Here is a 25,985-nt window from a genome sequence, read left to right on the forward strand (position 1 = left end):
TTTGTTGTAGGTTGTGATACATTTTAAAGGGAAACATATGTTCTTCATTGATAAAATTATAGTTAATAAACACACAGAATTCCAGCAAGCTCAAGAAACCTCAATTCTCCCTCCTAATATAGAGGTAAATGAGAATTTTAATCAGTTAGTGTTAGGACCTGCAAATTTGGTCATGCCTTGATGTGGCCTGAAGGCTTATTATGCTTTGGCCAAAGGGTTTAACTAAATTACCCTTTTTTCAAGAGAATATATAGGTATTTCACTGTGTATGTTTGTCATATTGGATGTAGCTTTGGACTTTTCTGTCTTTTGTTGTATAAAATTATAGTGTAAAGAGATTCCCCACAGGTTTCTTCCTCAAATGTACCGTAATTTAAATGCAAAGGCTAAGAACAGGTTAGAATGTACATAGGAATTTGCCTGATTGATCATTGTCTAAATACTGACCTGAGTTAACCTCCAACTAACCTGGAGAGGCCATGCTTACAACAGCCTATTGGAAAAGTGTGTCCATACACTATTGAAGTGTTAGTGTTAACATCGCTTCCCATGTAATATCACCGCCCAATATTCTTTAGTCTTAAACTGACATGAGTTGGGGGTTTTTTTTTATCAAAGGGTAAAGTGCAAGTGCTACTGTAAAAATGAAAACGTTATTTGCATAGGACAAAGTACATTTAGAAGTACAAAGCATGTTATCACACGTCTGCAAAACTTCTGTCTGTTTCTTGGTCCCCCTAGCCACATGGGAAATTACAGTAATTACTTGCACTATACAAAACATACTACAGTGCTCCTCTGAGTAATGGATTGTTCATAAGTTGGATATGAGACCTATAACTCTTCCTCTTGTATATTCATTGTGTCCTCTAAATAGTTACATTTATAGTGGTTGAACTGCTTCATACAGTATACTGCCTAGAGATTAAACATTTAGATAATGATTACAGTTATTTTCAGTATAAGTAATTTAGGACACATTCAGGTGTGTAAGGATTGAATTTTGTTATTGTTTTTACAGAGGATGCCTTCTCAACTCTTTAATTGAAATATTGTACTTTTTTTGTCCTACAATATACATTAATGTGCAGTTAGCAGCATCTATGCTTCTATACATACTGTTATACCATGTTCATATGTAATCCAATAGTATCTCTATAACTCTCAGATTCAATTTGTATGTTTACATTATACATGCAGCACGTACCCTTGTCCTGATGTCTTATCCCTTGCTTAACCAATGTATTACTATATAACATGATACATTAGTATAGTACAATTTTATTTTTGATGGCACTGAATGCAGTGTTACTATTGTTTAGGATTAAGGGATAAGTCCTGTATTACAGTAAGCGCGTGCGCCCGCATCAATGAGAAATACCTGTCTCCCTATGACAGCATCTATTGCAGAGAGCGTTGGCGTGGCAGCTGTGTGGAAATACAAAGAAATTTGTATTTTCGACTGGCTGCCGTGCAACGTGACACTGTGAGCCAATCATAGTGAGGCCTACCCTTGTGACATCATGGCCATGCCTCCTTGTGTCGTGCGTCATCGTTTGGACTATACACACAAAATGCTTGCACCACGTGCACGTGCAACGTCATGCACATGCACAAGCGCTTGTTATAATACAGACCTAATAGTATCTATGCAAGAATCTGTGCATAATTATTCAAGATAATCACCATTATACCTTTCTCCTTCACTTTCTATATACATTGCATTTTTGTGCAGTGTGCTAGAAGAATTTAGCAGTTAAATCTGCACCCTCCTCTATCTCATTTTTTAATAACATTTTAGGCATGTCTACACAAAAGAGCCAATAAAATACAGAGAATCACAAAACAATAAGTGCAACAAATATAATATCAGACCATAGAAAATAGAATCCCAGCCCTGGATATTTTATAATCTTAGTGATATATATATATATATAAATAACATTTTATTTGTATTTTCAATTAAGTAACATTAGCTGGTTTAGTGGTAACTATTAAGTCTGTTTCTATACTGTTCTTGTTTTCAATAACTTACTGGTACAGTAAGTAGCCTGACATAGTACCACTTCATTTCACCTCATTGAAGCATAAAAACCTAAGATTTTAATGATACATGCTCCACCAAAGCTTTTCCTGTTGTGAAATGTTACAGGCTGCTCTCTTCCTAGAAAAGTTCCTCCTCTTTTTTCTTATCTTTGGCTCTGAAACAGAGAGCTGGAAGAAAATGTTTTAGTGTGATAGCTGTGTGGTATTAGTGTCTGACCATGGCGATCTTCTCGTTGTTCACTCCTGTGTTTGTAGCTATTATATGTGTTTTGGTTGTGGTAATACTGAAGAGCAGGAGACGATCCAGTGAAAATGTAGAAGAGAGTGTGAAGAAAAATAAAGCAGAATCTCGTCCATGGGTGGATGAAGATCTACAAGATAGCACTAATCTTCCCCTTGAAGACGGTAAGGCAAACATTTATTAAAAGGTTGGAAAGAATAAAATAAAAGTGTACTTCTCAGTATTCCTGTGGGCCTAAATATAGTGAATCAAAATGTGCAAGTTTGCATGAAATAGTATTTGTACATATATCTTTATTTATATAGTGTCCAAAGCTGTACTTATAGCTTTACAAGAGACAATACAGTAAAGGGAATTAAAGTACAATAAGTCAACAAATAAGATCAGACAATAGGAAAGAAAATCCCTGCCCTGAGAGTTTACAATCTAAATGATATGATGGGAACTTTAGATATACAGCAGGTGAGGGAATAAGTGCAGCAGTATTTAAGTAATGGCCCTAGTACCTCAATATCTTGGAAAATGGGAAGAGAATAATAATAACTTTATTGATATATATATATAGCGCTTTTCTCCCAATGGGACTCAAAGCACTTCAGTTACAGTTCTTAAAAATAAGAAAACATTTAAGGTTATAAACAAGACCAAACATAAGGAAAGATACAATACAGGATGGGATGGTACTGCAGCTATTAAAAGCCGGACAGGTCGTGGTTCATTAATGAAATGCCTGAGTAAACAGGTACTGTAGGTCTTGAGTCTGTTTTTATAGATTTCCAGAGAGGGGGCCTCTCGAACTGTACGAGACAGACTGTTCAGAGAATGGGAGCAGTGTGACTAAAAGCTCGGGCCCCAAAGGAAGTCAAGGAGATTCTCGGAACTGTTAGAAGTCCTTAATCTGCAGAATTGTGGAATACTGTAGAGTACAGACTTTCAAATACTAGACAGATATAAAATAGCTACAGACATGAAGCAACAGTGGAAATGTGCTAGCACAAAGGGCCATGCACTGCAGCTAAAGATCAAGTTGTGCATATGTTTTTACTTTAATTAGGCATAATTGGCAGACTGAGTGGAATAAATGTTCCCTCAATAGTAGCATGAGTTTGTTTCTACAATATGGATATTCTGTTCTACCTCTAAAATAAATATTGTTCTTTGTCTTTAGCATATTCCTGTTACTTGATATCTATAGAAGCATTTTTAGAAATACAACAGTAATAAACAACGATTGAACTCTAGCCTTCTTGGAATCCTCTGCAAAGTATTGTATCTCTATGCCCTTATGTAATGAATGCATGGGCTTTGTTTCTGTCAACAAGTGTTTGTACTGTAGATAACATGCATAAACTAAACGTGCAAATGCGATTCAATATTAAGAAACAATAAAAGTGAACTACTGCAATGACGCAGTTGCAAAAAAGGGTAAATGCATTCAATTACCACAGATTTCAGAGGCAGTCAGATCACAAGCAGCAGTACCTTTCCTTTCTGATTAAACTAAGTTTAATAATTTCTGAAATCGGAAATAAAGTGTATGATTAAGCAGGTGACTGCAAATGTATCTGGCTAATGATCTTCCATTTGAAACTGATGTCAACATAACATTTCAAGAAGCGCGTCTTAAAAACGTTCCGTTACGTTGATCACTTGAACACTCTTATTGAGTGGATTACAAATGGCGTAACCTGCGTTTTGTTCTTACTCTATTAACCAGTAACCAAACACATATCCATTGTGAAAAGTGTGAGTTCTTGTTATTAGATTATCTTTTGCTCTGCATTATCAATGCCATAACTAAGGAAAATATAACGGTTTCATGTATATTACATACTGTAGCAAAAATTAGTTCATTGTTCAGCTAGAGTTTGTCATTCATTAGAAATAGAAGAGACACAAGTCTGCCAACTAATAGAGAGGCTGAATCACACTGTATTGAATAATTTATTTCTCTATTGTTAAGATACACAATAGCCTGTCTTTGCAGATTTGTTTTTTTAATGCTTACTATTAGTGACTACAATGTGTAATTCAAACTCCTTTCTTTGTAAACCCCCACAGAAAATATGCATAATATAAACCATGTGTTGGTTTGCAAATAAATTAATTTTATAGGAAAAACAGGACTGTTCCTATGTGAATATTCATATTGATTTTATAAACTGGCAATGTTCTAAACATCAGAGTGATCTGTTTTTTCCCCCATTATCTTGGAATAGCTTACTTATTATAATTATATGGCTCAGAGCATAGACAAACATGTAACTAAGGGAAAAATGTCCATTAGGTGGAGGCTAAGTCCAACTTACTTGTGTAATTCCACTTTCAGGCCATAGTCCCTGAAAATGTCAAAACGGCTGCATTTCTTGTATTATGTTCAAGCCGATAACGAACCTCAAAGAAAATAATGATATATTTTAGATTCAAGCAGATTTTTTATTTTGCTTTCACATTAACACGTTGAAGCCTTAAATTTGTAAAAAAAAATAAAATAATGAATGCTTAAATAAAGAAATAACAATTAAAAATGCTAACTGAGGTTTCTATGTCTCACTGCATTGAATCTCCAGTATACAGTACTGTATGTTGTAAGCGAGACAATATGCTAATTTAGAGCTGGTTAGGTAATGTGTCTACATTATTAGTTGTGTGTACAACTTGATCTAGAGGTAGGCACCCCAGCATCAGAGCCATCAGCATCTGGTCTAAAATTATGATAATGAGGTCTTAGATTTGCACAATTGTCCATACACATGTTTAAAGTCTGTAGCAAACGTACAACATATTCTAATATTGATATTTAGCTAATAATCAGCCTAAATAAAATCTAAAAGTTCCAGGATAATATATGGTGTCTGACTGTATATATGCAGTACCTCATTGTGAGGCAAATTCACACAAACTCGAGCCCTTGAAAGAGGCAATCCAAGCAGTTTACAAAAAAATACAAAAATAAAATCTTTTTTTTTTGTTCTAAAATATGCAGCCTTTGATTACCTTTATTGAAAACTAAATAACTAAGCTGACGATCGATTGGTTCTCCCGTGATCGATCAGCAAAATCTTGTTTCCCAGGGTTCATGAAATGGCTGCCTTTCAGTTTCAAACCAATCTGTCAGCCAGTGTAACTCAGCAGCTACAATGTATTCTTATATTACTAAAGTAACATTATCTGTTGATACAGTTTGCAGCTCAAATTGCGGGGAATATTGACAACAAATGATCACAAACAGGAAAGTGTTACAAAGATCTTGCACTGCTGGGGAGATGGCTAAAATCTACTATTGGAATGAAAAGATGCTCAGTATATCAAAACTCATTAGAAATGTATTTATTTATTTATAAAATATTTTACCAGGAAGTAATACATTGAAAGTTACCTCTCGTTTTCAAGTATGTCCTGGGCACAGAGCAAAACAAATAATACTTGGTTACAAATACAGTTACATAAATGAACAGGGTATACATTATATACAAGACATTGCGTGCACAGTTAAAGAGAATATATATTATGGGCGTATGAAACAGTTACAGACCAGATTAAAATGTGAGACAGCCTTAAATTTGAAAGAACTTAAACTGGTGCTGGATGTGAGAGTCTCTGGTAGGTTGTTCCAGTTTTGGGGTATACGGTAGGAGAAGGAGGAACGTCCGGATACATTGTTGAGCCTTGGGACCATGAACAGTCTTTTGGAGTCTGATCTCAGGTGATAAGTGCTGCATGTGGTAGGGGTGAGGAGCTTGTTCAGATAGCTGGGTAGCTTGCCCATGAAGAATTTAAAGGCAAGACAGGAAAGGTGAACTTTGCGCCTAGACTCTAGTGATGACCAATCTAGTTCTTTGAGCATATCGCAGTGATGTGTGTTGTAGTTGCATTGGAGAACAAAACGACAAATTGAATTGTAGAGGGTGTCAAGTTTGTTAAGGTGGGTTTGAGGTGCCGAGCCATATACTATGTCTCCATAGTCAATAATTGGCATTAGCATCTGCTGTGCGATACGCTTTCTGACCAGGAGACTTAGGGAGGATTTGTTCCTGTAAAGTACCCCTAGTTTGGCATAGGTCTTGGTTCTCAGGGTATCAATGTGCATCCCGAATGTTAAGTGGGAGTCAAACCATAAGCCCAGGTATTTAAAACTAGTGACAGGTGTTAGGGTGGTGTTAGCGTTGGTTCTAATCAGGAGCTCAGTCACTGGAAGCTTTACAAATTTAGTCTTGGTCCCAAATACCATTGTTACAGTCTTGTCAGTGTTTAAAAACAGTTTGTTTTGGGAAATCCAGTTTTCGAGTCTCAAAAAGTCAGACTGAAGTATGTGTTGAAGGTCAGAGAGGCTATGGCTGTGTGCATATAGGATTGTGTCGTCTGCATACATGTGTATTGAGGCTTCCTTACAAGCTGTGGGAAGATCATTAATGAACACTGAGAAGAGTAGGGGCCCCAGAACAGAGCCTTGCGGGACACCACAGGTGATATCCAGGGGGTTGGAGTTAGAGCCTGAGATGGACACATGTTGGGATCTTCCTGATAGGTAGGACTGAAACCAGATTAAAGCATGCTTCCCTATTCCAGAGATCTGGAGTTTGTTAAGCAGGATAGCATGATCAACTGTGTCAAAAGCCTTTGCAAAATCTAGGAATACTGCACCAGTGAGTTGTCCCCGTTCCATTCCACACTGGATTTCATTGCAAACTTTTAGCAGGGTAGTTACGGTGGAGTGTTTGAGACGAAACCCAGATTGGAATTGGCTAGGGAAATTTGTCTTGGTATAGAAGTCGCTTAATTGGGAGTGGACACATTTTTCCATGACTTTGGATAGAATTGGGAGAAGTGAGATTGGCCTGTAGTTTGAGACAGTGTTTTTGTCCCCACTTTTGAAGATTGGGACAACTCTGGCAGTTTTCCAGGTCTTAGGGATATGGCCTGCAGACAGGATAGAGTTGACTATGGACGCAATTGGTTTGGCAATGGCTGGGGCACCAAGTCGTAGGAACCTAAATTGTAGTAAGTCAGGTCCACATTGGCTGCTTAGTTTTAGAAATGGCATTAAGAGTTCAATTTTAAAATAAAAAAAAGGTTGTAAGTATGATCTAATACTTCAGAACTGATTTATTGAAGAAGAAAAAAACATGTAGGATATTGTTTGGATTGCTCTTTGAAATTATTTCCCTTCTCCAGCCTTTGATCTATTTTCCTGTAAAGTATTATATGCCATGTACTGTAGCACCTGTGCAACAATGCAGCACACAAAGCAGCCATGGGTCATCAGTATACATTTCCATGCTGACATTCATAAGTTTTTATAGCGTAGAATGATTTACCCCCTGATCCACGTAGGCACCCAATTAAAATGCCTTCCTAAATTAAGAATAACCTTTACAAATACTTTTAAATGGATGCCAGTGCCAGAAAGCTGCCATTTAATGGGTGTACACCCAGGTTTTATCTAATTTAAATAAGTTGGGCATGCCTACACAACTCATGTTCAGTAGTGATTATAATGATCCCCCCAGCAAAGTGCATTTTGCATCTATTTGTCAACAGCTCTAGAATTGATTTCCACATTTTACAGGGCACAATACTGCAATGTGCACACACACAATGATTTTGCCCTCTGGCGGCAGAAATGTTATTCACCTGTAAATGGCCCCTTTCAAGCACTCTAGTCATAAAAGTAAGCTCAATGTGATGCACTTATTATTTTAAAAGACCCCCAACCTTTCACATGGCAACTCCTGCTATTTATTCTCACTTTCTCCAATCCACCATATGGCACAAAGCTGATTTCCACGCAGACGTCAATGGCTTTATTAGTAAAGCTGTCTAGTTCTGAGCTGGTTTTTTAAGTCTTATATTGCCGTAAAGTGAGAGGGGATCAGCAGGCATTTTCATTTTGGTTTTGAGACAAGACAAGTACAGTATATTCCTCTGGATTTGAGTCTGGGGTCTCCAACAGAGCAACTCTTGAGTCTCTTGTATAATTTGAGTGTGTGTAATGTTTGTTCAAGCAGAATGCCCCATAGTGGCACAAACAGATATAATTACACACCTAAGTACAGGACGATCAACGCTATGGCAGAATTATTGCATTTAGTAATGCGGGCCCAGCTACATAAATTTAAAAGGTTTATGACCTCCAAAGTAATGTACAGCACAAGCTTTCACTGCCTGTTAAAGACCCTCATGCAGGAGAAGGCTAAAAGAACTGAAGGTTTTGCTATTGGAGGCCTTCAAGCCAGCATTTTAAATACAGCTAAATATTATGCTGTTAGTAATAAGTGCAAAGGTTCATATGCATTAGGCTACTGCCCCAGTCACTGCATGCAGCGCGCGTAAGAGCGCCTGGCGGCGCGTGCACCAGTTTCAACCGCGATCTGAGTTCTAGGGGTCACGGTGGGACGTGCGTCTTGGCAAGAAGAGGAAAAGAACAGGGGGACGCGTCGCAGGGGCTTGGCGGGGCCATGACATCATGCGGCTGGTTTGCCCTCATTGGCTGAACCGCTGCTGTGATGTGTCCATCACTCAGTTGCCGCACCAAAAGACAAATTCCTTGTCTTTTGGAAAGGTGGCCGCACCATTGTGCTTTGTGCGCACACACGCCGACTGTGGCCTGCCCCATAGAGGGCTGTACTTTATGTGCGCCGCACACGCCGTCGCTCGCACACAGTGGCCAGCGGGAACAAAGCCTTAGACCTTCCTATGGCTAAGCACGAAAACAACACTATGCTGCTTTCACAAGCCAAGTAATTGTGATGTGATAGCTGATATCAACAGCAGCAGCACAAATACTGTATAGGGTTTAATGCAGTGCTGGGATTAAAAAAATTTAACAACCGGTTCTTACCTGGCGGGCGGCATCTAACAGCAACTCCCGGGATCTATTTCTCTTCTCAAAATGGCCACGCGACGTCACATGGCGTCACATCGCGACGCTGCGTAATGTCACATGATGCAATGGCCATCACATGATGCAGTTACATCACATGGCGTTCTCGTTGGCATGGCAACGCAGCGCCATTTTACACCGCGCGGCCATATTGAGAGGACTGGTTTAGTGGAGATATTTATCGTGTGGCATCATTTAATAGCATGTAAAAGACTTAAAAATGCGGTGTCTCCCTAAGCAAGCTAAGCACTATACTTGCGTTGTATGTGAAACAGATGAGTGATGTACATAGCGATGAATTATAACTAACCCAATGAATGTAATGGGGCAGTTGGAAAGTAGTGATGAATTAATTAACTATTTCTAGTAGTTCTGAAAGTGTCACGGCATTAGGGGGTTATTCATTAAAGCAGCAATACGAGTTTTACTTTTCTTTTCTTAATAATTATTTTTTATTTAAAACCAGAGACAGAACATAAAACACAGACAGAGCTCAGTTTTTAGCACATCCAGTGAAACTCATACACGGTACAGTGCCTAAATATATATGTATAAATATCGAGTAAAATGGTCTTTTAGTTTAACATTTTTGGCCAAAATTGTTGTAAGCCCCTGAGCCAACTGCACGGCAGACCACAATTCAGGGGTCCCTAACGCTAATATAAATTCTTAATAACCTGTGTAGTAACAGGAAGAATGATTTATAGTAAATCTGTCAATATTAGTTGCAAAATTCTAAGTCTGATTGAAGCTTTTAATAACCTGTACATTACCAGGAAAAGCACTCTGTATTAGAGTTGTCACAACCATACTGCAAGCCAGCAAGTTCCCCTGAGTGGAAGATGCTATGGAGGGGGTTCAATAGGAGCTTGTTGGGTGTCCAGTATGTTTTATAATTATTTTTTATTACAGGATTGGACCCAGGGGTCTTCAGAGCTGAACGGTGTTAATTTCAGTTCCGTGGACCACCTGCTTCCAGAGATACTTACCTCTATAGGAGGTGCCGGTATCTCTGCAGTCAGAGAACCTGTGTGCCTAAAATAATTGCAGCTTTTAATGTGCCACAGGCCAATAGAAAGCAGTGACGTCACCCCGTGCAGCTTCCTATTGTCCCGTGTGACCAGGGCCTTTAAAGTGAAAAGAGATACCAGCACCCCCTACAGAGGTTAGTATTTTGGGAAGCCGGGGTTTCCCGGAGCTGAAATGAACATAGTTTAGCTCCAGAGACCCCCTGTTTCAATCCTGTAATAATAATATATATATTTTTTTGTAAATGAAACCCGTATTGCTGCTTTAAACTGTGATAGTGCCAATCGGGACAGTTTCCATGCAATCTACGAGTGCTGTGTAATGAAAAGAATAACCCTCTTGGTATCAATAAACAGTAACACAAATAAATCCTTAGTATTAATGAATACAAGTAAGTGGGTTTAAGTTTGAACCAGTTGAATTTCAATAAGACTGCTCTGGAAGGATGGACTGTACATACTGTAACAATTAGCCTCCATTATCAGACTGTAGGTAAAGTCTTGTTTAGCTACCCCAACCTCTTTCTCATGGACCCTCAGAAAGTAAGGAAAGTACAGTAAATGAGATCAGTAGTTAATCACACATGTTCAGAAATGTATCTGCAGACAGATTAAGAATGTTATAGTGGTAATTAAAACACTCATCCCTTGAGGGGCTTGGAGTGAAGGTGTGAATAGCACATCCTGTTTCTGCAGTGTTTTACCATGTTCTATTTTAGTGCTGATGTGATGTTAACTCCATTTCAGCATTGTACCGCGTAACCACGTATGCCTTTATGAAACAAACACTTTTCAACACAATAATGTAATTTTACCAAACACAACTTTAATGTGCGGTTAATTACCTGGAAAATATCAACAAGCGCATAGAGGTATTCAAACTATTCATTTTGTTCTGTCAACATCTAGTAGGTAACATCCTGAACTAATAATTTTCTTTGGTTTAACTTTTTGGCTTAATGAATCCACTTGTCGAGAGTGAAGTACCACTATACACAATCGGTATATATTATTTAATATACATGACCTGTGAGACTGCGAAGGAGATCCCCTCCACCCCACATACTCCGATCCCCACATAAATAACACACAAACAATGACAAGACAAGGCGTGGAGGTACAAGGCCGCGTTTTTTTAATTTAACCATTAAAAAATTTGGAAGTGCTACCCCTGCCAGCGCGCTCACACAAAAGGGTTAAAGATGAAAGATCATTAAACCAATGGCCCGTAACACCCAAGCAAGGCCCAAGTGAGCCAGCCGTTGACACGAGTGGGCTCCCGGAACTCACGTTCAAATGAGCCCTGCCCACTCACCACTCACTCTTCCCCACTGTACTTTACCAAGTACGGAGCCTCTTCTGGCAAGGATAAGCACACTTACCCCCCAACTGCCTACGTGACAGAGGCAACAACCATCACAACACTTTGACCCCCTATGGGTAACAAAAACTGACACATCTCAGTCCTTCAAGGAACTTCAGTCCTTGTTGTCATATTTCTAATTTGTTCTTTTCTTTTTTTATTTCTTCTTATTTATTTATAATAAACTTCAAACGATAACAACCACATCATCAACAATATACGCAAAACAGGGATGGGTGGGTGGTAACTGCTGGCATGGCATGGACTGACCATGCACCCTGCCAGCTTCACTAAAATTTGCACCTTGCACCTCCCCCCGCCCCCCTGACATTGACATGCATGAATGCCAAGTGTAATTCTTCTTCCATTAGTTATATGTGTATTGCAAATAAAATTGCAGTTGTTTGTTTTTAACATTGATTGTTTATGAGACTTGCAGATTAATTTGGCATTAACATTAATTTCTTTCCGTACATTTGGGCTCCAATCCCAGCGAGATTGAGGGTTCACGTTCTCTATCCACTCTCATTTTATCCGTAGGGATATATCTAGTTAGAGTGGAAGGATGGTGTTTGGCCGTGGTAAGCCCGAGCTTCTAACAAACAGGGGATGTATGTAACAGGGATTTATTACTGTTTGAGAGAAACTGCCTCTATATCCAGCAGTGTGCTGGTTTATTGCACACAGGCAATCAACCAGACTACACCTGGCTGATTAGGACTCTTAGAAAAAGCCTGATGCGAGAAACAGGAGAGAGATTCCTTAGCTCACATTTGGGCTGACATAAGGAGAAACAGGACTGCAGAAGTTTCCTTAGGCCACAACTGGGCTGGTCTGAGGAAAATATGATGTCTTGATGCACAAAAGGACTGTATGCTAACAGCGAGACAAGGGGACAAGACCTCTATACCTGGACACAGAGCGTGACATAGCACACAAGGATGCTGACCCAGGAGAACAGAGAGGCCTTCCCCTACAGCTACAACAACAAAAACAGATAAGAGACTTTCTTTTTGGATGTGTGTGTGTGTGTGTGTGTGTGTGTGTGTGTGTGTGTGTGTGTATATATGTCTCAGTGTGTGTGTGTGTGTGTGTGTGTGTGTGTGTGTGTGTGTGTGTGTGTGTGTGTGTGTGTGTGTGTGTGTGTGTGTGTGTGTGTGTGTGTGTGTGTGTGTGTGTGTGTGTGTGTGTGTGTGTGTGTGTGTGTAGGATGGTAACCAGCTTACCTACTCACCCTGTTAGAAAGGGCTGGAGTAAATGTTTAGTTATTCTCCAAAGTGGAGTAGGCCTTTATTTTGTTTGTTTATGTATTTTTTTCCTTGTAAAGGAACAGCCGCAATAAAGCCAAGATATAATTTCACCCTAATTGATCTCCATTAAATGTACCTCTGCACACATCTCTTATAATGGAGTTATTCATTAAGCTGTGATATGGCTGATCAAAGCACTATCACACAGTATCTGCCAATGACTTCAATGGTAGTTTCAATTCAATTGGGCTTACTGATTAACTTCTTTAGAGCAGTAACTTGTTATGTATTTATGGGGGCTGCATACATTGCATTGCCATGTAAGAAGTAGTCTAATAGCCCAATGGCTATTAATACTGTGTCACCTCAGGAACTCCCTTCTGGGCAGTGAATCAGCAAGCATTTTATAACTATACTAACGTAATTACATTGTGTGCTTACTGCGTCTTTCTGTGCCAGTCATTGGTGGCCTTTTAGGATCTGATGCTTATATTGTTTGTCCAATTTTATCAAAGATGTTGTGTATAACAGTTGATCATGTTATCCTGCTTAACAAACTCCAGAGCTCTGGAATAGGGAAACATGCTTTAAACTGGTTTCAGTCCTACCTATCAGGAAGATCCCAGCATGTGTCCATCTCAGGCTCTAACTCCAACCCCCTGGATATCACTTGTCGTGTCCCACAAGGCTCTGTTCTCGGGCCCCTACTCTTTTCATTAATGTTCATTAATGATCTTCCCACAGCTTGTAAGGAAGCCTCAATACACATGTATGCAGATGACACAATCCTATATGCACACAGCCATAGCCTCTCTGACCTTCAACACATACTTCAGTCTGACTTTTTGAGACTCGAAAACTGGATTTCCCAAAACAAACTGTTTTTAAACACTGACAAGACTGTAACAATGGTATTTGGGACCAAGACTAAATTTGTAAAGCTTCCAGTGACTGAGCTACTGATTAGAACCAACGCTAACACCACCCTAACACCTGTCACTAGTTTTAAATACCTGGGCTTATGGTTTGACTCCCACTTAACATTCGGGATGCACATTGATACCCTGACAACCAAGACCTATGCCAAACTAGGGGTACTTTACAGGAACAAATCCTCCCTAAGTCTCCTGGTCAGAAAGCGTATTGCACAGCAGATGCTAATGCCAATTATTGACTATGGAGACATAGTATATGGCTCGGCACCTCAAACCCACCTTAACAAACTTGACACCCTCTACAATTCAATTTGTCGTTTTGTTCTCCAATGCAACTACAACACACATCACTGCGAAATGCTCAAAGAACTAGATTGGTCATCACTAGAGTCTAGGCGCAAAGTTCACCTTTCCTGTCTCACCCTCAAGTACTTTCTGGGCAAGCTACCCAGCTACCTGAACAAGCTCCTCGCCCCTACCACATGCAGCACCTATCACCTGAGATCAGACTCCAAAAGACTATTCATGGTCCCAAGGCTCAACAAAGTATCCGGACGTTCCTCCTTCTCCTACCGTGCACCCCAAAACTGGAACAACCTACCAGAGACCCTCACATCCACCACCAGTTTAAGTTCTTTCAAATCTAAGGCTGTCTCGCATTTTAACCTGGTCTGTAACTGTTTCATACGCTCATAATATATATTTTCTTTAACTGTGCATGCAATGTCTTGTATATAATGTATACCTTGTTCATTTATGTAACTGTACTTGTAACCATGTATTATTTGTTTTTCTCTGTGCCCAGGACATACTTGAAAACGAGAGGTAACTCTCAATGTATTACTTCCTGGTAAAATATTTTATAAATAAAATATAAATAAATAGTATAAGGTACCTTTTACATATAGGACCATATTTGGGGGTTGGGGAGGGGGACTGGGAAAAAGGCATACGAATAACCCAATTTTAAAGGGAAATTATGGAGAAGACCATAAAATGAAAGGGAATGGAGGCAATTGAGAAGGTAAAAGACAGACATGAGGGAGGAAGTAGGAGCAGGATCAAGAGGAGGACACTGGAAGTGACTGGCATTGGAGCGTTTCTTATTTTACTGCTCTTGGTGAACAAATTAGAATATTCCATTGTATAAGATAAAGCTTATTCAGTTTATGCCATATAGCAATAACAAAACAAATGCATTTTACATTTTATCTTCAGAATAATTATTCTTGTCATAACATATTATCTTAGTTATGGTGGTTAAAAAGGTGACACAAACCCTCCACCGTACAGCATACAACAAATAAAAATATAACATGTCAAAAATATAACATAGCACTTTCACATGTCTGGGAAGTGACAGGCAAATGAGCACACAGTGTGTCACCTTTTGCTTCAAATCTATTTTAACATGGACCCGTATGAGCTTATGCCTGCCGCATTACTCCGCTTTTCAGCACAGCTTGGTTAAATGCACAGTAAAGAAACCTACTCACATCTGTTCTCTTGTCATCAGTAATTTATCATGTACAGTAAATGGCAACTAGAGGGACTTTTGCTTAAAGTACTCACCCATACTGTAGTTATCATGGAGCACACTGAACAGGCACAATAGGATACAGGAAAAAGAACAGTATATGTGTAACAGGTTTTCCCCCACCCTCTGGGAGATTACTCTATTACACATGTCATGTGCTGGTTACCTGCTGGTTCACAGAAGCTCTGAGGTTCCACCGTTGTTAGTGGGGAAGACAGGACATGCTTTTGGGGTTTGTCAATGTCCTCCGGTTGGATCGGAAGGGTGTTGATATCCTCTGCATAGGAAGACATACAGGCTGGTACCTCTTCACCGGATTCCTCTGTGGGAACCTGGAGGGAAGAAGCAAGATGATCCTCACCACTCCGCTGGCTCCTGGCAGTCGCATGGTCCTCCCGACTGGAAGCAGACATGTCCGGCACCGTTTCTCTAGGAGCCGCCACGGCCGAGGCGCTCCTCCGCTGCTTGGGTTGCACTGTCGCTCATGGTGACGTCATCGGCACAGGACTCCGCTTCTGCACGATCCTGATTGTAGGCGTTATCCTCCGCAGCCGCACTGGAGTGATGCTCTGGCCGGAGCATCACCACGGATCACCTTCTGATGCTGTCGCCATCCGATGATGGGTGGGACTCGCCCCCAGGGAAGAGCACCGGGACACCTCGCCTTCGCTGGCGGCGACTTGCAGGTAGTGGTCCCACTCCTACGCCACCACCGGAATTGCCCAAGATTCCTCCCGAGCGGTCACCTTACCCGGTAAGTCTTTAGCTGTAGCAAGAACCAGGACACATGGTTCCTTTGGAGCGTCCGCCCACAAGGTCGCAGTCCAGGCTGCACTCTCTTGTAGAAAGGCTGCATCTATTCTCTGGTTGGGCATAGTAGGCACCGACACCGCTGGCTTTAGGTGTGGTGCTCCACACTGCGGGCACTTTGATATCAGGCTCGCCTCTCCACCCGGAAAGTCGCATCAGGGGCAGATGCACTTAAGGTAGCTCTCCCCATTCATTTCTACTACCAGGAAGCCTCCTAGTAGGCGGTATTGCGATACCTTACACCCAGACATGGTAGTGTAAACTTTGGCAGGGTAAAGTTCAGCACTAATAGTGCTTAGCTCTTCTCAGCTAGCTCACCACGAGGAACTGAGGGTGCAGTAGCTCGCATTAGGCTCCTCCCACAGTGGTGACAGTCTCTTTGGGTTGATTAGTGCTTCCTCCCCCTGGTGAAATGAGGAGAACTGGCACACTGAAGAAGGTGTGGCCTTGGCTTTCGGGCCTAGACACTCACAGCATGTGGGCGCGGCTCCTGCTTTTGCGCCGAACTGGACACTTTTCAGAGCGAGGCTTAGCTTTGCACCAAGCCCTGCACAGAATTTGCAAGAAAAAGCTTGCAACTTGCAAACTCTTCCCCTGTCAGGGTTCTGCTCGCCACAAACCAGGGTCGGACCGCGAGGCTGAGGTGGGGTTGTAAAAGCACCGACCTGAGACCGAGCAGGCTGATCCGGATTGCGCAGTTCGTTGTCATATATCGCAGGATCAGGATAGGAGAAGACAGCGTCGTCGTTGTACAAGCCAGGGTCAGGACAGGAGACATCAGGATAAACATTGTTCAAGCAATAGTTCGGCAACATGTAGTCAGGAGAGCCCCGCTTCAGCTTAGGAGCGCGGGGTTGGCCTCTGCGCGTGCGACGACCATGGCCCATGGTGCTGGTCACAGGAGATGGTAAGCAGACCAGCGTAGCACACCGCCTAGCTGCACGGTTAAACCAGTGCACAGCACAAGAGTCCTGAGCGGACTGGGGAATCCTCTGTTTCAGCGCAGGAACCAGGACACGGCCTCTCTAGATTAGAGAAAGAGTAGGCCCCAGGAACCAGGAAGCTGGAGATACACAGGGAAACCTCCGCTTCAGAGCAGGAATCCAGGAGACTGAAGGAAGCAGGGACGAAACATCCGCTTCAGTGCAGGAATCCAGGAAGCTGAAGGAAGCAGGGACGAAACATCCGCTTCAGTGCAGGGATCCAGGAGACTGAAGAACGCAGGGACGAAACATCCGCTTCAGTGCAGGAATCCTGGAGGCTGAAGGACGCAGGGATGAAACCTCTGCTTCAGCACAGGAGAACAGGAAGCTGAAGAACGCAGGACGGAACCTCCGTATCAGCATAGGAGAACAAGCGGCTTGAAGGGAACTGAAGGACGCAGGGCGGAACCTGGTATCAGCATAGGAGAACAAGCGAGAGCTTGTGGCAGAACAGGTAGTGACATCCAGTTAGGACTATGCTCGGCAGGGAGCATTATGGGAAGACAGTACTTAAAGGCCAGCGGGCCAATCCCCGGCGGGGGTGTGAAGGTACTGCTCCTAATGAGTGAATGCAAGTATAGGTTGCAGTGAAAGGCTGCACAGCTGCAGTAGATACCAGAGGGAGTGTGTATTGCTTTGGTGAGTGAATCCAGGCTGCAGCAAACCTCAGGAGAGCTGTTCCAGAACTGCACCGGTCTGCAAGGTAAGGCAACCAGTAAACCGTGGAGCGGATTCCTTACAGTACCCCCCCCTTCACGCGAGACCTCCGGGGAAACATGAGCACTCATAGAGTTGGAGGACCGGGAATTGTTGCTGAACCGTCTAGGATTGGGGTTAGAGTCGTGCTCCAGAGACTCATGATTAGTCCTTAGTGTACCCCCACCCCCCGGTGAGAACTGTGGCCAGACAGGACCATCCATGGGCCTTGGGGACATTGAGTTGTTCCTAAAATTCTTTAGGTAGAAAGGGCATCCGTAAACGAGCAGTTCTTTGGTGAGTACAGTTCTAGGATATGAGATTGATGGAAGAAACATCCTTGGTACATGGCTCGCCTCGCAAAATGTCTTGGAAATCCAGGGCTGTGAAGAACCAGAGAGTTCCGGAGCAGAAACGGTAGAAGAACCCCCACTGAAAGCCCAGTCTTTAATAAAGGAACCTGAATCTAGGATCAGCGGCCCTGATAGTTGATCGAATACCCCAGGAGGAACTTTGTAACAGAAAAAGTCTTGGCTGACCACTGCATGTTGGAATTTGCGAGGAATTTTTCCTCTAGAAGGCTCCCAGGTAATGGTTAGTAAGGGTATAGGCTGGTTGGAAGCATCTCCCGGTCTTGGTATGGAAGGTGACAAGGCAAGCAGTAAACCAGGCATAGGGACCGAAATCTTGGGATACGTACAGAGTATTTCCAACTGAGAGGAAATAACAGGGGCAACCGAAAATTCCGAGGGACAAAACCATGGTTTAGCAGGAGCAGAGAAGCAAACAACAGTAGAGCTCTCCAATACTGGGAAATCTTCATTGGGAGATAATATTGTCAGTGAATCAGGAATAGTCCTTGGGATCTTCAAATCAGTAGCTTGAGAAAAAGGCAGAGCCAGGGTAGTGGTGGGAGGGAAGCTAACATCAGAAGCTGAAGTCTGTACCTCAGTGACAGGGCCCTGAGAATCAACAAGCAGCAAGTATGAACTATGAAAACTCTTAATGACAGGCACCTTAGGAGTACAAGGAGTCTTTTCCGAAACTGCAATGGCCCTAACCACAGGGGTACCTAACCTGACAAAAACATGAATTGGTGTGTTTTCTAGTGCAAAATCTCTGATCACAGGACTCCTAACCGATAGTGAGGGTGTCTGGGTTTGATTAGAGAAAAAATCAGATGTATTGATAAGTGACTTAGAAACAATTACTGAGGTTCTAGATTTGCTGGACATGTGAGAAAAAATACCCTTTAAGACAGGAGTTTTAATTTCCCCCCAGAGTAACCCCATGTTTGCTGGGGCATATTTAGACACAGTACTGAGGGACTGGGTTTCAGCAAAGGCAGGACAGCTAAATAGCTCAGATTTAAACCCCAGGACTTGTAATATATGCATGGTGACCTCAGACAGTACTAAGGGAGTGACCACAGATATGCTGATCCCTGGAGAATTAGCCTGGACAGAGAAATCAGGGGGACCCCCAATCAGGATACTCCTTGTAGGAAGAGCTTCAGAATCAGAAGGAGAATCATTACCTCTCAGAGTCTCAAAACTAGTAAGACACAATTCAGCGAAAAGGGAAACAGTGTGCAAGCTTTTTACTAATCTATATGAAAAAGCGTCACTTTTGGGAGAAAACCGTGCGTCAGCAAACATTCCTGGGAACATAATATGAACTCCAGGAGGGACATACAGACTACTGTATGCTTTTAACCCTAAGCTTAAAGAGGAGGAGAACTCAGACAGTACACAGGGGTTAATCATAACTGTACTGGTCTCTGAAGTAGGTATTTGGTAAGGAATGTCTGGGAAACCAGAAATTACTGCAGACTCCATAATGTGGGAACTATGCGCTGAAGCAGGGATCACCGCTATGTGGGCGACAGGCTGGTTCAGCGAAACACCCGGGAGAAGGAACTCTGCGACCAAGCTTAGGGAAAAACCTGACTCCTGAATACATTTATCGGGAACCAGAACTTCAGCCGAAGTCTCCGGAGACGAAACTGCGGAAACTTGAGCTGAAGCAGGGGATTTATAGCAAAGAATATCTAAGGACTCCGTACGGTTATGGGAATCCCTCAATGCAACCTCTGCTGTCTGACTTGTGGACTCATTCTCTGAGGCTAAAACGAAGGCATTAACTTGGAGGCAGCAAGAATTTTCAGGGGTTAATGCAGACAATGCCTGAGAGTAAAACATAGGTAATCTTCTCTCTGTATTAGGAGAGACCAGGAATCTCTCCTCTGGAGTTAGGGGCGTGACCATGGCTGACAGAGAACAGGGATTTACCAAAGGAAACTCAGAGAGCTGCCCCACAGGGGTTAATACAGAAATGACCCTGGGAACAGAATTTAGGGATTCTTTCTCTGACGGGGAAAGCGCACAGGACTGCCTAGCAGAGGTTAAAGCTGGAAAACCCTCAAGACCTGGAGTGACAGATTCGGAGTTAGAAATAGGGGAACTAAGGGACTTATTCTCTGATAGTAGAACCTTAGTGTTGGCTATTGAAACATATGTATTCTCCAGGGGGACCTCACAGGACTGATCGGCAGGGGTTAACGTAAACATATCATTGGTGTCAGGGAACCCGGCCATAGAATCAGGGCAAGGATCCGTGGTAGACCAGGGATACAGCCAAGCGGCAGCGAAGCTGGCGAGGGGAGGATCCTGTTCCTTTATGCAAATGTCCAATGTCATGGAAAGGATATAGAGTGTTTTTTGGGCATCAGCCAACATGAGGAGAGGGTCCTCTAGTGCTATATAAATGTCTAAAGACAAGGCCAGGGAAGAGAGTTCCTTTTGGGCGTCGTCCAATTCTAAAGGGTACACATTTTCCCAAGTTAAAGGGTAACCAGGAAAGCAAATACAAGCAGCCAGCGATTGTTTTAAGTCCCGGAGGCGGTAAACCTTCATCATGAGATCATTACGGCATTTGTTTTGCAAAGGGGTTAAACCTACAAACACAATCAGATCTTCAATCAGGGGTATTATCTCACATAGAAACTGGTATTCACACTGGGACTGGTTTACAGGCTGGGACAGGCTTTCAGACAGAAACTTACCAACCCTCACCACAGGGCGGTCCGAGTTTGTGTGGCCGAGCATACTGTCAGGGTTCTGCTCGCCACAAACCAGGGTCGGACCGCGAGGCTGAGGTGGGGTTGTAAAAGCACCGACCTGAGACCGCGCAGGCTGATCCGGATTGCGCAGTTCGTTGTCATATATCGCAGGATCAGGATAGGAGAAGACAGCGTCGTCATTGTACAAGCCAGGGTCAGGACAGGAGACATCAGGATAAACATTGTTCAAGCAATAGTTCGGCAACATGTAGTCAGGAGAGCCCCGCTTCAGCTTAGGAGCGCGGGGTTGGCCTCTGCGCGTGCGACGACCATGGCCCATGGTGCTGGTCACAGGAGATGGTAAGCAGACCAGCGTAGCACACCGCCTAGCTGCACGGTTAAACCAGTGCACAGCGCAAGAGTCCTGAGCGGACTGGGGAATCCTCTGTTTCAGCGCAGGAACCAGGACACGGCCTCTCTAGATTAGGGAAAGAGTAGGCCCCAGGAACCAGGAAGCTGGAGATACACAGGGAAACCTCCGCTTCAGAGCAGGAATCCAGGAGACTGAAGGAAGCAGGGACGAAACATCCGCTTCAGTGCAGGAATCCAGGAAGCTGAAGGAAGCAGGGACGAAACATCCGCTTCAGTGCAGGGATCCAGGAGACTGAAGAACGCAGGGACGAAACATCCGCTTCAGTGCAGGAATCCTGGAGGCTGAAGGACGCAGGGATGAAACCTCTGCTTCAGCACAGGAGAACAGGAAGCTGAAGGACGCAAGACGGAACCTCCGTATCAGCATAGGAGAACAAGCGGCTTGAAGGGAACTGAAGGACGCAGGGCGGAACCTGGTATCAGCATTGGAGAACAAGCGAGAGCTTGTGGCAGAACAGGTAGGGACATCCAGTTAGGACTATGCTCGGCAGGGAGCATTATGGGAAGACAGTACTTAAAGGCCAGCGGGCCAATCCCCGGCGGGGGTGTGAAGGTACTGCTCCTAATGAGTGAATGCAAGTATAGGTTGCAGTGAAAGGCTGCACAGCTGCACAGCTGCAGTAGATACCAGAGGGAGTGTGTATTGCTTTGGTGAGTGAATCCAGGCTGCAGCAAACCTCAGGAGAGCTGTTCCAGAACTGCACCGGTCTGCAAGGTAAGGCAACCAGTAAACCGTGGAGCGGATTCCTTACATCCCCGCAGTCCTCTCGTTTTGGCAGGAAACCGCTCCTCACTCACGCTGTAGATCTTCCATGGTGGCGAATATACCCCTGGCCAGGCAAACCCCCCTCCAGTACGCTGCACACGTTGACAGTCCACTCCAAATACACTGTGGCTCCATGTGCTCTGAGCTGCTAATAGCACTGTGGTAGCTCCTCAAACGGAGGTTCTGGCAATCCTAACTTTCTAGATCCACCTCCCTCGGACACTACCCATCAATACCGTAATGCCACCCTGTTTGACTGTGATCCTATAGTCCCCTTCCTGAGGTTTCTGGGTCCCCGACAGCAGAATACCCCCTCCAGGCACCTACATATCAGTCCTCAGGGTGAGACGAACTAGAACAGATAGCATATGCTCAACCCAGGTTACTTCACATTAAGGACATCACAGGCTGCAGCTCCCTGGCGGAGACGTTAGCCCCTTGCTTTGGTAGACAAGAGTCCCCTGGACACTACACCTAGCCCCCCATCCTTCTTAGTACTCAGACTGGAAGCGTACATCCGTTCTCTGTGTTGCTTCACAGTAAAAGCCTGTCCTGTTGAGCATCTCAGCAGCACCTCCAAATGTAACAAGTTTTCCCCCACACTCTGGGAGATTACTCTTTTACACGTGTCATGTGCTGGTTACTTGCTGGTTCACAGAAGCTCTGAGGTTCCACCGTTGTTGGTGGGGAAGACAGGACAGGCTTTTGGGGTGTTGGTTGGTTCTTTCTCACAGGTGGGGTTCCTCCATCTCTTGCAGGCTCCAGGAGTGCCGGAGGCAATCCATGCAGGAGAACTCTCTTCTTATACCCCCTGATTAATTGCACTCCTAGGCAGGGTATATAAAAGAACTGTAACTTTTTCTTCCACATGTAAAGAATACAGCCTTGAACTGATTGAACTATGTTCTTTCCTCTGGATGGTCCCTTGAATTAACCCTGCGACTTGAAGCCTCAAGAGCCTATCCTCTGCTCTTCCCTTACCCCTTGGTGGGATGAGGGGTAGTAGTCCCACTCCCCTAAGGGAGGGGATGAAATGTGATCAGAGCCAATATTCCACACTCTCATCAGTCACTATCTCTCATGGGAGAGAACCCTCACTAAATTTGGCTGTGCAGCCCCTTAAGTACCATGGGGGAGGGTCCAGGTCTGAGCCACTGATTGGGCAGAACACAGACCCTAGGCCCACCTCTCCCTGTCACTCAAGGGAGCTACTTACTGCAGGGGAAAACCCGAATTGAGCCTAACACTGCCTGCACTGGTACCATGGTTTATGTGTTTGGCAGTGCAGATTAGTAGCCAAAAAGAATACATAGCTACATATACAATGCAGCCATGTACATTCTGCTTTATTAGATAATATTAGGAGATACAAGACTGTTTGCAGAATGAATGCTGCAGTCATTCCAAGGTTACAGTGATTGAGAGATTAATAAAGCAGTTTTAAAAGGTCAGTGTTTAATTATTATTTTTAAAGCTAAATATTATTTCAACACATCTCTGAAATAAAAAATGAATGAGGGATTTTACGATTAAGTATGTAATCAGGGTAAACCAGGAAAATCAAACTGTTAAACAGAAATATCACTGGATTGAGCAAAAGACATTGCCCCTTTAAATGGTTTCAATAAATTATTTTTCATTAAATAAAACAGGCAAAAAGAGAATGCTGAAGACCTGATTTATTTACTTTATATGATACTGTATGTGCAAATTTCACACATCATAATTATTTTGATTTTCCAGAAGAGCAAGATGAATGGCAAGGCTTGGAAGAAAATATCATGCATGTCCCGTTCTCCCCAACACGTTTCCCCGAGAATGAAATGTTCAGAAGGTCAAAGGAACTTTTTGAGCTACTCAACCAAAGGAGGTCTGTCAGGTTTATCAGTGATGAGCCTGTCCCAAGAGAGGTCATTGACAATATCATCAAAACAGCAGGTAATTCACAGCATGTTATTTTTTTAGGGCATATAATACACCTCCAGAAATAAGCATGCTATATTGTATAGAATCTTAAAACATTTACAATACTATAAGTATCCCCCTGATAGTGTGTGTGTGTATGTGCATGTGTGTGTAAACTGTTAAACTCATTACCTATCTCCAATTTACAATAGAGACACATAAGTGGTTTCATATTTTGCCGCTGCCTTTTTAGACTAAATGGATTTCCTGCTGCAGTTAAAATTAGGTATAATTTCCCCGATACAATTATTAGTAATTTAATGCAAAATAGTCTCTGGCTGAAAAAGTAATAAGTATTATGGCTACAAAGTCTTAAACCAGTAGTGGGCCATTAGTAGCATGAGACTAGGACAGGTAAACTTTCACCCCATAGCCTTTTATAAATGTATTTATTTAATTGAAAAACATAAGTTACTACAGTATATTCTTACACATCTACAGTATGTACCAAGGCAAAAATTGTATTTGGCAATTGAATTTCCACGAGGGTTGTTTTTCGTACGTGTGCTTCTTAGCATTATTATATTATTTACTCTGGCCCAGATGCACTAAGCTCGGTTAAATCAGGGCAAATAATGTAACTGTACTTAAATAGGTAACAGATGTTATTTTCCATGAGTTTAACGGGTACCCTTAAAACTCATCATAATGTAGGCAAAAATAGCGACCGTGATCAAAAGCAGTATCGTATCAATTAATGCATTAGCTGATACATTAATAGCGCAGAGACACGTTAAGCAATAAAATGCACATGTGCATAGGGTAAAATCGAATGTACGCTCCAATTAACACACGCGTTACCTAAACATAAAGAGTAAGAGATATTTTTTTTGTGTTCCTTGTCAATTGACATGGTTTATGTTACAATTTGTTTGATCACTTTATTTTTCAGTCAGAGTGCTTTAACGGTGTGTGTGAATAACTGGTCAGTTAAGTATTTCCGTTTCTTTGTAATTATTCCAATACATTGTTGTAATGTCCTTGTACACACGTAATTTAGTTGGTACACAATAGATAACACATAACGGTAACGGTTAGAAACATATCCTACATGAACTTTAAACAAATAGATACATTATACAGTTTATTACATAACCTAAATTATACTTTATCAGATGCGCCTCTTGTATCTGAATGGTATATAATTGTGCATATATTTCTTGATTTGACACATAACTATTTCAATAAAAAGTGCTAAGTGCTATGTACCAAAAATAATATATTAGGATACCACTTTTTATATCCCTTTGTCATTATAGCCTATTGACTGAAATAATGTTAGGATAATCATGGTCTGATTGTGATTAACGGCAAGTTTAGGAGTGGTGTATATATTGGTACGTTATTTCCCTGCACTAATCTTAACGGCGGTTAGAAGATCTGCGATGTTAAGCTACGAGTCATTAGTATCTCATTTGTATTGCTACATGGCTGCACGTGTTACCTTAACATTCGTAGAAATGTATCGATACCACATTCCAGTGGTTAATTCAAGGTTATCAGAACGTTATTCTCCTTAGGGCACAGGCATTAGCATTAACGTAACGGTAAGTTTGGTTAAAGCTACGTTAAAAAAGTGAATAATAAATGAATGGAGCTTTGGGCATCTGGGCCTCTGAGCCTAACTTCTATATTCGTGGTGTCAATAGAAGGAATTAGGAAGGAACTTACAAATGATTAAGATATGCATTGTGTGTCTATGTTCATCACTCTTCGCCTCTTCTTCTTATCATAAAAAAAACGTTCTTGCTAACAGACCTGCATTAAATGGAAAAATCTTGGTTAGAAAGCTTTTTATATCTGGCATATCCACAAGCATAAGGTAAAATAAAATTACATACAGTAAATACTCGTTAATGAGGCAATCTACCCTGAGCAATATATTGGGTGGGGGGTTGAGCTCCCAAAGAAATATTACTTTGTTCTTAACCCTGGATGTCGACAGCCCTATAGACATTTCAATTCCTGTTTTAATACTGGCAACATCTG

At 42.3% G+C, this 25,985-nt stretch overlaps 1 protein-coding gene across 3 annotated transcripts in view; it reads left to right on the forward strand.

The window, feature by feature from the left end:
• Positions 1–2,206: 2,206 nt before the first annotated feature.
• IYD (iodotyrosine deiodinase) overlaps positions 2,207–25,985 on the forward strand; it is a 54,247-nt gene continuing 30,468 nt past the window's right edge. The window contains exons 1-2 of one of the 3 annotated variants that reach the window (XM_075596559.1): positions 2,210–2,451; positions 23,775–23,969. In XM_075596559.1, the coding sequence (XP_075452674.1) occupies positions 2,265–2,451; positions 23,775–23,969 (382 nt within the window). In that variant the 5' untranslated portion in view covers positions 2,210–2,264. Of the gene's footprint in view, positions 2,452–23,774; positions 23,970–25,985 lie in introns of all 3 variants that reach the window. The other 2 variants (XM_075596560.1, XM_075596561.1) reach the window with 2 other exon arrangements.

Source organism: Ascaphus truei, chromosome 4 (assembly GCF_040206685.1).
Source record: "Ascaphus truei isolate aAscTru1 chromosome 4, aAscTru1.hap1, whole genome shotgun sequence".
NCBI classification, from domain to species: domain Eukaryota; kingdom Metazoa; phylum Chordata; class Amphibia; order Anura; family Ascaphidae; genus Ascaphus; species Ascaphus truei.